The sequence below is a fragment of the Nicotiana attenuata genome, unplaced genomic scaffold (genome assembly GCF_001879085.1).
Source record: "Nicotiana attenuata strain UT unplaced genomic scaffold, NIATTr2, whole genome shotgun sequence".
Classification (NCBI taxonomy): Eukaryota; Viridiplantae; Streptophyta; class Magnoliopsida; order Solanales; family Solanaceae; genus Nicotiana; species Nicotiana attenuata.
Window position 1 is genome coordinate 349,616 of NW_017670677.1, and position 13,898 is coordinate 363,513.

A 13,898-nucleotide genomic window follows, 5' to 3' on the forward strand; every position below is an offset into this window, starting at 1 on the left:
CAACAGTTAACCTTAGAAATGAGACATGTGGAAAGTGACATACCTTTTTTCCTTACAGTAGTCTATGCCAAATGCAAACCAATTCTGAGAAGACCATTATGGGAAGTGCTGAGACACAAATCAGCAACCTATTACTCTCCTTGGTGTGTGATTGGAGATTTCAATGTTATTTCCTCAGTTTAAAAGAAGATTGGAGGCATTCCTTACCACATGAACAAGAGCTTGGAATTCCTGTGTATGATTGAGATTGTGGGCTGGCTGATATGGGCTATTATGGCCCCAGATGCACTTGGTCCAATGGTAGAGGACAATGTTCCATTGTTTGGAAAATATTGGATAGAGGACTTGCAAATGATCAATGGTTAGCTGCCTTTCCTGCTACTACAATCTCTCACTTAGCGTCAACGGGGTCAGATCACAACCCCCTACTCATGGAAATCAGAGTTAGGCAAGAAACTGGCAACAAATATTTTAGGTTCCTTAACCTCTGGGTTGATAATGATAATTTCAAACCATTTGTTAAAGGAATATGGGATAAACATGTTTCTGGGAGTGCCATGTGGATATTCCATCAAAAACTAAAGGCTCTTTGTACTGGTTTGAGCCAGTGGTCAAGGCAAGAATATGGAGACATATTCCAAGAAGCAAAGGAATATGAAGAAAAGGTGAAAGCAGCAGAGATGGTCTGGGCACAGACCAATGAAGAAGCTGACAGGGCAAATCTTCATGATCTTAAAGCTCAGTACATAAGATACATGAAATTAGAAGAGAACTTCCTAAAGCAAAAAACTCAACTTCAGTGGTTCAAAGAAGGAGATGCCAACTCTAAGTACTTCCATAGTCTCATCAGAGGTAGAAGAAGAAAATTGTATATCCACAAGATCAAAGATGAAGATGGACAGTGGATCCAAGGCGATGAGGCTATTGGTAATGCAGCATGTACATTCTACCGAGATCTCTTTACAGATACAGGGGCTTCAATAAGGGAAGATCTCCTCTCCTGCATTCCCTCCATGATCACTCAGGAAGACAATGACTTACTGAGTGTATATCCCACCTTATCAGAGCTCAAAGAGGTAGTCTTCTCTATGAATCCCACCAGTGCAGCAGAGCCAGATGACTTCAATGGCAAATTCTACCAATCATGCTGGGACATCATCAAGGCTAACCTACTGAATGTTGTCCTAGCTTTCTTTGGAGGATGCAGTATACCCAAGTATATGACCAGTACATGTTCTGTGCTATTGCCTAAGGTGGAATTTCCCAATTCTCTTTCTGAGTTTAGGCCCATCAGTTTAAGCAACTTCATCAACAAGATCATCTCCAAAGTTATTTGCTCCAGATTAGCTCCTATCCTCCCCAGAATAATCTCAGCAAATCAGTCTGGTTTTGTTAGAGGTAGAAATATCTCAGAAAACATCATGCTGGCACAAGAGATAGTTCATGGTATCAAGAAGCCAAATGAAGGCTCCAATGTTGTCATCAAGCTAGATATGGCCAAGGCTTATATGATAGGGTGTCATGGAGCTACACCCGCATTATGTTAAGAAGAATGGATTTCTGTGAGATGGTCATTGACATGATCTGGAGGACCATGTCAAATAATTGGTATTCAGTCATTGTCAATGGCACTAGGTTTGGTTTTTTCCACTCCTCTAGAGGTCTAAAACAAGGAGATCCTCTATCCTCTTCTTTGTTCATTATTGGAGCTGAATTGCTCTCTAGAATGCTGAACACACTCAACCACAGTCAACTTTTCAATGGGTTCTATATGGAAAGGAGGGGTCCTCAAGTTAATCACCTCAGTTTTGCTGATGACATCATGATTTTCTCATCTGGGGGCAGGTCCTCCTTGCAAAGGATCATGTGGATTCTCAACAACTATGAAAAAACACCTGGTCAACAAATCAATAGGCAGAAGAGTCACTTTATGTCATCCCCTTGTGCTTTTCAGTCTACTGTAAGAAGAATCCAAACAGTCACAGGTTTTACAAAGAAAACATCTCCATTGACCTGCCTTGGATGTCCTCTATACAGAGGTAGATCGAGAATATCTCATTTCAACAGCCTCACATCCAAGATAGTTGGGAGAATCAGAGGTTGGCATGGGAAAGTGCTTTCACATGGGGGAAGGGCAACTTTGATAAAACATGTTCTCCAATCCATGCCAATCCATCTTTTGTCAGCTATCTCCCCTCCCAAAACTGTCTAGAAACAAATAGAGAAGATTGCTGCTAACTTCTTCTGGGGCATGGAGAATAACAGAAGGAAATATCATTGGGCTTCATGGCATAAACTATGCTTTCCAGTCAAAGAAGGAGGCTTGGGCTTCAGAACCATAGCAGATACATGCAAATGTATGGAACTCAAGCGGTGGTGGCACTTTAGAACGGCTCAATCTCTATGGAGTAGTTTCTTAAGGGCCAAATATTGTCAGAGATCCAATCCCATCTCCAAAAAATGGGTTTCTGGTCAATCTCAAGCATGGAAAAGAATGATGTTCAATAAGAAGGAAGCTGAAAAGAACATCAGGTGGAGGCTTCACTCTGGTAATTGCAGTTTCTGGTGGGATAATTGGTTAGGCTCTGGGCCATTATCTCATCACAGGAATGAAGGTGGTAGACCTGGGAATGTCCAAGTCTCCAATTTTTGGACAGAGGGTTAGTGGAATATTCAGAAACTAAATGACCTTGCCCCTGTTCAGCTTATTCCTCAAATAGCCTAGATCCCCATCTTCTTCAATTCTAACTCTCCTGATGAAGCCATTTGGACTCCTAATGCCAATGGTAAGTTTACCTGTGCCTCTGCATGGGAAGTGATCAGGAACAGGAAACAACCTAACTTCACCAATAAAATGACTTGGCACAAGAAGATCCCCTTCAAGTGGTCCTTTTGCCTATGGAGAGCCCTCAGAAACAAGCTCCCTACTGATGATAGGGTTCTCCCCTTTAGTTCTCCCACAGGCACTAGGTGTGTTTGTTGCTCTTTCCACACCAGTGAAACAGTGGATCATCTGTTTAGTATGGGAAAGTTTGCTAGAATTGTGTGGGGGAGATTCAGTGGTCTAGTTGGAGTGCAAACAGAACAGATTCCCCTCAGACTTCTCCTAATGAAATGGTGGTGTTTAAAAAGCCACAATGAGGTTCAGAACTCATTCTTCACACCCTTCCCATCTTCATCTGTTGGAACCTTTGGAAGAACAGATGCAGTGCCAAATATGGGGCCAAAAACCCATCCCTGACCGGAGTCTTGTTTTCTGTCCACTCTGACATCAACCTTCTTCTGAGAGCTAGCTTCCCTGATATTAAATGGCCCCTTAATTGGCAGGAACTATACCCTCTGATTGAGAGACTTGAACACCAGACTTTGTCTACACAGGTTATTTGGGAAAAGCCAATTCCTGGTTTTGTTAAAATCAATAGTGATGGTAGTGCTCTAACTAATCCAGGAAAGATAGGAGCAGGGGTGATTGTCAGAGATCACGATTGTACTTTTATCCATGCCATTGCTGCTCCTATTGGAGAAGGTACTAACAATTATGCTGAAACTGAGGCAGCAATCTTAGGAATCCAATTGTGTTTAAACAATGGTTTCACCAAGGTCCACCTGGAAACTGACTCTGCACCCTTCTTTACCACCAGAATCAGGAACACAACTGATTGCAGTCAACACAAGAACCTGCAATCAGCTATTCCTCATAAACCAGAGATCCCACCAAAACCTCTGCCCCCAAACTCTTTTCCAGAACACACAAGAACCTGGAATTTGAAGGCCCCTTTTCTAACATGTTTGTTATGTTTGCAGGTACATTGTGTAGACTTGGGCAATTTGTGTACTCTCAGTCAGTGGTATTAGCTTCTATGAAGCTCATTCTGCTGAAAGTACACAACTTGCCCCAACTCTCTCAAATTATTACCATACATGTTCCATCAAACATCAAATCTAGGATGTTTCCAGTACCTTCAATGCTCAGTCAACAACAGCTCCATCTATGCTGTCTTCTGCTGCTACAGACCTGTTACCATCAGGAGTCCCTTCATTCCTTTGACTCTCTGAAGCAGCCACGCTCACAGCAACATGCCATTCACTCAACATCTCAGCAGGAACTCTATAGGGATTCAGACCTAACCATGCTGCACTACATACCCACCAACTCTCAACAACAACAGTTTAATCAAGGATATTATCCACCTAATGCTCAGAATCCAGTTAGAGGTTACAAGCTAGCTGGGACAACTGAAACAAGCACATGCTCACTCCCTTCTGTCATCAGCAAGGAGTAGCTTCTCAACAGCCCAATTCACAGGGCCTTTTTGTTAGCTATCTTCAATCTAGCTTTCTTTGTACTCGATGTCAAAGCAAGGTTGAAGATAGCCTTTTCCAACAGTACATGGTTTTTGGCATCTCTAAGGAATTTCTACATTTGTACTAGATGTAGAATTTATGTACATGGAAGATGACCTTCCAAATCAACATTATGGTAGAATTAGGTTTACTTGTACATTTTTGTATAGTTGACCTAGGTTTACTTCATTCTGATTTTGTATACCCAATTGACTATCATAATTTGATAGTCAACTGGAACACCAGCATAGGTCTAACTCACCATAGCTTCAGGTTCTATCTGGTCATACAATTGCCTCTGTATCATATTGTTGGAGGTCAGGTTTATGTCCCCCTCCTTTGTTGTATTCTGTTTATTATATATGAAAATCAGCCCTAGGCACAATGCCTAGTGGATTCATAAAATAAAAAAAAGTTAAGTTTTAAATTTGAGTTAGATTGTTGAAATTCGAAGAACAAGTTTATGTTCAGTACTTAATTATAAATTCAAAATCTGAAGTTGCCTTCAGTAGATTGAACTACTTAAGATTCGAATTTATGAAGTTGCACTTGAAAGATAGAAGAACTCCATATTTAAATTTCTGAAGTTACATTAAAGAGATTGAACTATTTCATGTCCGGTAGGTACACTGTGCAAAATTTTATGTAATGCGGGTATGACTTCTACGGAGGCCTCAAAAATAGTATGTATAAAAATGCCCCTTAATAATCAATATATGTATATAAAGCAACGCCTAACATAGGTGATATGGCATTTCTTACAAAGTAGAAATTATATTTATCTTTTTCTCATTTTTTGACTTTTTTTTTTTTGTTTATCTCATCATAGAAACCCCTTAAAAACCTACGTAACCTTATTGAAAGAACGCAACGGTTGCGAAAAAGAAACAACAGACGTATGGTTTCTTACGTTCAAACCATTTCATTTATTACTAAAATGGTTAAGTAGCAAAAACTCAAAAGCTTGTGACGTTCACACATCTTAACTTCTTCATATATTCTTTCACATAGTATTCAATAGTGGGAGAATTTGATACATATAAGGAACCAATATATCTTCATAGATATTGCTTCTTCTTCTCACACTTCAAACGTCAGATTCTCTATTCTAATTTTTCTTTTGTCGTCACGTCAACGTCTATTACTTCTTTATAAAACCTATGATTCACAGAATCAACTGAAGAAGCTGAATTTTCAAGCCATCGTAATCGGCCAAAGATGTATTTGCTCGAGGATTACCGTGGCCAGGGGCGGGCCAATGGTAAAGCCACTCAAGCAACTACTTGACGCCCCACATCTAAAGGGGCCCCAAAATTTTCTAATATTAAATAGGTATATCTGATAATTTTTATAAAAAGTAATTAGTATATTAAAGAAAAAGTACATCTTTCATGAAAAAGGAAAATATGGGACCGCTAAAGATAATCTGGGAATAAGAATAATCACTTTTGGGATTCACCCCTAAACCTTACTTTTATTACTTTCTCTCCAAGTTGGTTTTTACTTAATCTTTTATATTCTTTTTAGCCTCTTCAAACTTACAAGTGCATTGACTCATAGAACATTCTGTCAAATACCATAGCATAAAGCAATTGCAAACCTTTTTTTTTTTGTCAAGCTTTTCCGGAATTGCATCAAAAATATTGAAGCAACAAAAGTAATATCAAGTTACCATATGACTATTTGCTAAACCATGTTCAATTGTTCTGTACTTTTCTTATTACTTTGCATCTAAATTTATTATTTTTTGATATCTTTTGTTTGTAAGTATATGTATTGTCTTTTTACTTATACAATCCTTTTGGGGATTGAAACTTTAATACAATCCCCAAAAGGAGGAAGAATTTATGATAGATGAATAAATCACTAATATAATTGAGCTAGAAGATAATGGAATCCAAGAAGAAGAAGAAGAAGTTAGTGAGAGTCTAACATAGATCTTTTATAAAATTAGGAAATCCCAAAAGAATTGAATAATAATCCTAGAAAGTAGAAATATATATAATCCTAGTAAAGAAATCGATTGTAAATGAATTATTAATAATTTTACATCTCAAAAAGCTAGAAAATAAACTTCAATAATAAAATTTTATTAAATGATTTTTTTAATATGGAAAAACTTAGTGCCCTTCGCTGAAGTTTGGCTTTAGTCCCCAAAACCGTTGAGCCGCCCCTGACCGTTGTGCTACCATATCTTATACGTATTGGAAGGCGCAATTTTCCCAGCAAAGAAAATAATAAAATTATCAAAGTGGAAACCTATCTCCATATATAAAATAGCACATTCTGCGAAGAACAACAACAAGGCGATGAAGACCATACCACCACTTGAACAATGGTCAAGTCCAAACAAACTGTTGGACCAATGCCTTTTAGGTTTATATGTAATGTCTTTAGGATCTTTTCCTTATGTGTCTTCTTCTATGGTGTATTATTTTTGTAGGATGGCAGGTAGCAACATAAATGGAAAGATTACAAGAGATAAAGTTCAAAAGGTAAGACTATCATAGTATTAATTTTTATTTGGGAAGAACATTTAAATATTAAAAGAAAGGTGAGAAGTCTTAACATAGTTTTTATTAACTTTGATGAGAGGGCTATTCCTCGATATCAATGGTATTATAAAAAAGTATACAATGTTTTATTTATTTATTTGAATTTGCTTTTCTATTCTATTTTTTTCATTTTTATTTTTTTATTTTACATTTGATTTGTAAGATTTTCCTTATATGAAGGAAAACTATTTTATTCGATATCCACAAGTCTTCACACATAAAATAAGCCACTAAAACCCATATTAATAGCAGTACGAAACCTATTTCAACTAAAAATGGGAAAGTCTATTCCTATATTAATTTTGAAGACAAATTAATTCTATTTAGACATGAATGAATCTAGAAAATATCAAATTCTAAATAATTAAGGTTTCCTACTACAACTTTGAATTAGTATTCCAACATTATAACATCTCTAATTGTTCAGATATTTTTTCTATAGACCTCTCTAACATGCTTACTGTTACGCGGCCACTTCTAGAGATTCCTTGGAATGGCGACGTAAGGCTAAGCAACTGATGTCAGTGCAGTTATTGTCCGTCAACTGAGGTCCCCTCCGTACGCTAGACGAGATTGTCAGCGTCGTACGGGAAAACCAATGTCAAGAGCAATTGAGAGAACAGAAATGAGAATTGAGAATGAAGAAAGCTTGATTGCATTAATAAAAGCTATTACAGAAAAGCAACACGGTGTCGAGGGGGAGAGAAACCAGTATAGAGAATTGTTTGCTTGCTAGAAAGTTTGATTGCTTGATCCCCCCTAATAGTGCTTAAAAAAATAAACCAAAGTTACAAGACTAGACTTGACTAAGCTAGAGAAACATAATGGAAGTACGTGAAATAAAACTACTCTATATTTACAATGAAAAGGAATTAGTTTTCTACAAGGCAGAAACAGGTCCGTTGTCAGCAACATTGTCTTTGGCATCACGGTCTGCGCGCGCGGCGTTGTCTGCGTGCGTGTTGGTATCTACCTGTGGCTGGGCGCTGGCGAGGGATATCGGTGGGGCAACAGAGGCACATGCGCGCTTGTCACTTGGCGCAGCCAAGACCGCGGGGCTGTCCGTGGCGCTAGGCGTTGGGAGGCTTGCTAGGACGTCGCGCCCAAGGGGTCATGGGGCATGGCTGAAAAGCCGCCCATGACATTCTCCCCCACCTGAGTTGGCGCCGTCCTCGGCGCCTTACTTGCAAGATAATCATCAATTAGGCTCTTGTAGGCTTTGAGGTTTGTTCCCCTCTCCCAAGTATTCTCCTCTATATCACAGCCCTGCCATTTCACCAAGAACTCTTGGTGATCATTCCTTGAGGCATGAATCACTCTATCATCAAGGATAGCTTCAACACACCTTTTTCCGATTGAATTGGGGCCTCGAATACTGGGTATTGTGAGCTGGTTCCATGAATGATCCTCCGTATCTTCCCGAAAAGGTTTCAAAAGGCTGACATGGAAGACGGGATGAATTTTCCACCAAGCTGGGGTATCTACCCGGTATGCAACTTTTCCAATGAGCCTTTCAATGGACAAGGGTCCAATGTATTTTTGCAATAGGCGAGGGTCATGGACCCCCACAAATAAGTACCATTTTGGAATTTTGACCATCACTTTGTCTCCTACTTGGTATTTAACAAAGCGACGATTTTGATCAGCATGCCTCTTCACCCGCTTTTGGGCTTTGACGAGATAGCTCTGCACTATCTCCAAATTTTGCTTCCATTCTTTTGAGAAGCTAGCAGATCGAGGAGATTTTGACATGTTTGGTGCATCCACGGTGTGTGGGAGTAGCGGTTGCTGTCCGGTAACAATTTCAAAAGCGTTTTTGTTTGTACTAGAGCTCTTTTGTGAATTGAAACACAGTTGAGAAGCATCCAGAAGCTTCACCCAATTCTTCTGCGATCCGGTTACAAAGTGGCGGAGATATTCCTTCAACATACCATTGAACCGCTCCGTCTGGCCATTAGATTGCGGATGAAAACTTGAGCTGTGACTCAATTTTGACCCAAGGCACTTAAAGAGTTGGGTCCAAAAGTTGCTAGTGAAGCATGAGTCACGATCACTAACAGCTAGTGGTTCCAAGAGTCCTGCTTGTGTCAAGCGGTCCTACTTGTCCTTCTAGCACACTAGACAAGTTTTCACATACTAAGCGATGTCATCGGCCATTTAAGGCCAATAATATGCACGGCGAAGTAACGTCATGGTGCGTTCTTCACCGGTATGGCCGGCCCACAGAGTATCATGACATTCTCCAGAAGAGTCCTTCGCAGATCTCCTCCTTTAGGAACATAAAGTTGGTTCCCTTTCACTTTCAGAAAACCATCTTCCATGTAGAGCTGGCGAGTCTTGCCCTGTCCTACCAAATCAACCAAATACTATGCAGCAGGATCCTTGATGAGCAGATCCTGTATCTGGTCCTTGATGGTGGTGGCTACTTCGCTCCCCCTTAGGGTGGTGAGTAGGCACATCGATGCTAGATCGGCTCTCCGACTGAGTGCATCAGCCACATGATTGGTCTTCCCACTTCGATACTCCAAGTTGAAGTGGAATTCAGCTAGGAGTTCCTGCCACCTGGCATGTCGACCATTCAGCTTTTGCTGGGTCATGAAATGGCTAACAGTTGTGTTGTCTTTCTTGACCACGAACGGGGTCCCCAGCAGATAGTGCCTCCAAAGACGCAAGCAATGGACGACAGACAATAATTCTTTCTCATGGGCGGCATAGCGCCGCTCTGCATCCTTCAGCTTCCGGCTCTCGTAACGCTATAGGATGCCCTTCTTGTAGCAAGACTCCGCCGAGGGCATAGTCGGATGCATCCGTTTGTACCTCAAATGGCTTGGCTAAATTAGGGAGGGCCAAGATGGGGCTACTAGACATAGCCGCTTTCAATGCGTTGAAGGCTTCCGCTCGCCTGGGTCCACAATCCCAAGGCGTGACCTTCTTGAGGAGTTCTGTCAATGGCACTGCGATAAGGGAGTAGCTTTTCACAAATTGCCGATAGAAGTTGCATAGGCCAAGGAACGTCCTTAAGGCGTGGATATCCTTAGGCGGCGGCCAATCTGTGATTGCCTGAATCTTCTGTTGGTCCATCTTGATTTGCCCTTCCTCGATGACATGTTCGAGGAAGTCAATCTGCTTTTGAGCAAAGGAACACTTGGACAGCTTCGCATATAGTTCGTGCTCCCGCAATCAGGCTAGGACCTTTCGCAAGTGCTCTAGGTGTTCTTCAAGTGTTTGGCTATATACCACAATGTCATCCAAATAGATAACCACGAATTCGTCAATGTACCCTCGGAAGACTTGATTCATCAGGGTGCAAAATGTGGCTAGAGCGTTGCTTAAGCCGAACGGCATAACCAGGAAGTCGTACGACCCATATCTTGTCACACAGGTCGTCTTGTGCTCATCACCCTCTGCAATCCGAACTTGCCAATAACCTGTCTTCAGGTTTATCTTGGTGAACACCGTCTCACCACCTAGTCTATCGAACAAGTCTGCCATTAGCGGAATAGGATACTTGTTCTTCAAGGTAATTTTGTTTAGATCCCGATAATCCACACAGAGTCGCAGGCTACCATCAGGTTTCTTGGAATAGAATAGGGGACCCGTATGGGGACTTGGAGGGCACAATGATCCCTGTGTCTAGCATTTCCATCAATTGTCTCTGAAGCTCGGTGAGTTCGGGTTGTGACATTTTGTAATGCGCTCGGGCGGGTGGCTTCGCGCCCGGCACCAACTCAATTTCATGGTCCACAGTGCGCCTAAGCGGGAGTCGCTTTGGCATTTCTTGTGTCATAACATCTTCAAACTCCAGTAGTAGCTCCTTCACGGGTGCAGGAATGGGACCCAAGGAGCGTTCTATATCTTCAATGCAGAGGGTTGCCAGGAACGTAGGTTTATGTCGTTTGACCCTCTTCTTCAACTACAAGGCCAAGATGTTCTCAATGGCCATCTTCATGGGCATGCACGGGATAATGCAGGGCTTGGCCCCGTTTGTTCCCATCATCAGTAGCATGTCCGCATATGGTACGGGCATGGTGTTGGTTTGCCTTAGGAGTTCCAACCCTACTATCAACTCGAGTCATCTATGATCACCATTCACATGTTGAATTTTCCTTCGTAAGGCCCAAGCTTCACTGGTACCTCTTTGGCTATTCCACCCACTATCTGAGGAGGTGAGTTGATAGCCTTGACACGACCTCTACCCTTTCCTACAACTAGACCGAGGCGCTCTACCTGAGTCAAGGCTAAGTAGTTATGGGTAGCACCCGTGTCTATCATCGCCCGAATGGGCTTGCCATTCACCTTTATCTCGATGAACATCAAGGTCCTCTCTTGTTTAAGAGGAGTCCCCTCATCCGCCTTCTTTTCCCCTTTCTTGGTGATTGTACGTGGGTCCTTCTTCTTATGGATACCAACACTGGTCTCCGCTAATGCCTCAGAAATAGAGCCAACACTTGCATTGAAGGCACCTACTGGTTTGGTCTGGTCCGCATCTTCTGAGTCGTCATCGATCCCATCATCAAAAGCTTGATGGGCGTTCATCTGTACATGTGGGCATTCATTATTCCAATGTGGTCCACCGCAATGACGGCATCCTAGAGGAGGCTTTCTCCCACGATTATTGTTGTTTGACATATCACTATTGCTGCCTAAGGAGGGAGCCTTAGATTTGGTTGCACTCCGATCTCCCCCACTTCTGCTAGGGCCACCATTGCTAGGCTGGCCCCTTTGTATCCCGCTCGGGCAGGCGGTTGAGGCCTATCTTTCCGAGCTTCCACTTGATAGTCCCCTAGGCATTCAATTGCTTGGATCGCCTTGGGTAGAGTATCTACCCTTTGTCTTTGCAGCTCCATACGGGCATAAGGTTTCAGTCCTTCCAGGAAGGTGAAGAGCTTGTCTTGTCTCCCATGTCACGTATGTTTAGCATGAGCACGGAGAATTTCCGCACGTAGTCCCGCACTGATTTGGTCTGGTGGAGCTCCCGTAGCTTTCTCCTTGCATTGTATTCAACATTTTTGGGGAAGAACTGTAGGCGTATGGTTGCTTTCAGTTCTGCCCATGTCTCGAGAAAATATTCTCCGGCCCTGATGGCTTCGTACTTCACCTGCCACTAGAGTTTAGCATCACCCTGAAGATACATGGCAGCAGTTGCTACCTTCTTAGCTTCTTCTAGGCCCCCAATGACATTGAAGTACTGTTCGATGTCAAAGATGAAGTTTTCCACTTCCTTGGCATTACTAGCTCCACTGTATGGCTTTGGCTCAGGAATATTCAGTTTTGTGTCACGGAAGCGAGGTTCACAGCATCTCGATTTGGTTTCCGCCTCCTCGAAGCAGGCCCTGTAAAGCAGCATTACAACATTGAGCTGCCATGTCAAGTTGTCTATAGTTTGTTGCATGGCAGTCACCCTATCTGCCTCGTGTGCCCTGTAGGCTAAATCCTCGGCACGCTCCATTTGGAGGCCCTCGAATTTGCCAAAAATTTTGGCTGCCTCTGTGGCTGTCGTTTGCTGGTCTCCCTCAGAGTCGCGACTGATGTTTTCTATGTCAACTTCGGCCTAGAGCACTCTGCGGTCCAGGTCGTCCAACCTTTGCACTAGGCTGGTTCTTAGTTCAGGCACCGTATCCACGATGAGCCGTAATACGTCAACCATCTCTTCAAGGGCCGCAATGCGGTCCCCATGATTCACCATGGTCAGAAATGGTGGTAATGACAATGTGTTCCCTCGTCCGATGTCGAGCCTAGGCTCTGATACCAACTGTTACGCGGCGCCTTCCTGAGATTCCTTGGAAGGGTGATGTAAGGCTAAGCAGTTGATGTTAGTGCAGTTACTGTCCGCCAACTAAGGTCCCCTCCGTATGCTAAACGAGATTATTAGTGTCGTACGGGAAAACCAATGTCAAGAGCAATTGAGAGAACATAAATGAGAATTGAGAATGAAAGAAAGCTTGATTGCATTAATGAAAGCTATTACAGAAAATCAATACGGTGTCGAGGGGGAGAGACACCAGTATAGAGAATTGTTTGCTTGCTAGAAAGTTTGATTGCTTGATCCCCCTAATAGTGCTTAAAAAAAAAAACCAAAGTGACAAGACTAGACTTGACTAAGCTAGAGAAACATAATGGAATTACGTGAAATAAAACTACTTTATATTTACAATAAAAAGGACTTAGTTTTCTACAAGACAGAAACAGGTCCGTTGTCAGCAACATTGTCTTTGGCATCACGGTCTGCGCGCGCGGCGTTGTCTGCGTGGGCGGCGTTGTTGGCATCTGCCTGCGGCTGGGCGCTGGTGAGGGATATCGGTGGGGCGACAGAGGCACATGTGCGCTTGTCACTTGGCGCAGCCAAGACCACGGGGCCGTCCGTGGCGCTAGGCGCTAGGAGACTTGCTAGGACGCCACAGCACGCGCCCAAGAGGTCATGGGGCATGGCTAGAAAGCTGCCCATGACATTACTCGTACATTTATGCTGATTTTCAGATAATCATTTAAATCACGCAGGATATGTGTCAGAAAGGGGGAAGTGTTTGGTAAGATCACTAACAATGAAGAGGATGAAAGTTGAGAAGAAGAAGGTGATGAAGATGTCGGATATATATAGAATGAATATGTACATTTATATGAAATAGTATAGTGTTTTCAGAATTCTGTTATAATGGCAAGTTAGGATGAGTAAAAAGGAGGAAGTTTATTTTAGTAACGGAGGAAGTAACAAGTTAGGGAGAGAGAAGAAAAGAAGGAAAGAGAAAGAGAAATATTTCTCCTTTTTCACCTAATTTGTTAGAACCTTTGGTTTTGTGTCTTTTTTTTTTTAGTTCTTAAAATTTTCACCCTTTTTATTTAATCTTTGAACATTAAGGATCAAACAATCTTGGCTAATTGAGGGGAATAGACAACTGATAAAACTCTTTTTTCTTTTTTGTTTTTGCTCAAAAATCACTAATTAGTTTGGTTCTTTCTTCCTTTACCTAAAGTAGATTTAGAGTTTTTTTATACTTTCAT

The 13,898-nt window shown here is 42.0% G+C and overlaps 2 protein-coding genes across 2 annotated transcripts; both read left to right on the plus strand.

The window, feature by feature from the left end:
* Positions 1 to 263: 263 nt before the first annotated feature.
* On the plus strand, positions 264 to 1,547 carry LOC109242177. The gene has a single exon (XM_019409024.1). The coding sequence runs from the start codon at positions 264 to 266 to the stop codon at positions 1,545 to 1,547; it is 1,284 nt and encodes a 427-aa protein (XP_019264569.1).
* A 5-nt stretch (positions 1,548 to 1,552) lies between these two features.
* On the plus strand, positions 1,553 to 3,855 carry LOC109242178. Its single transcript, XM_019409025.1, has 4 exons — positions 1,553 to 2,113; positions 2,213 to 2,660; positions 2,763 to 3,208; positions 3,328 to 3,855. The coding sequence occupies exons 1-4, from the start codon at positions 1,553 to 1,555 to the stop codon at positions 3,853 to 3,855; spliced, it is 1,983 nt and encodes a 660-aa protein (XP_019264570.1).
* Positions 3,856 to 13,898: the final 10,043 nt, after the last annotated feature.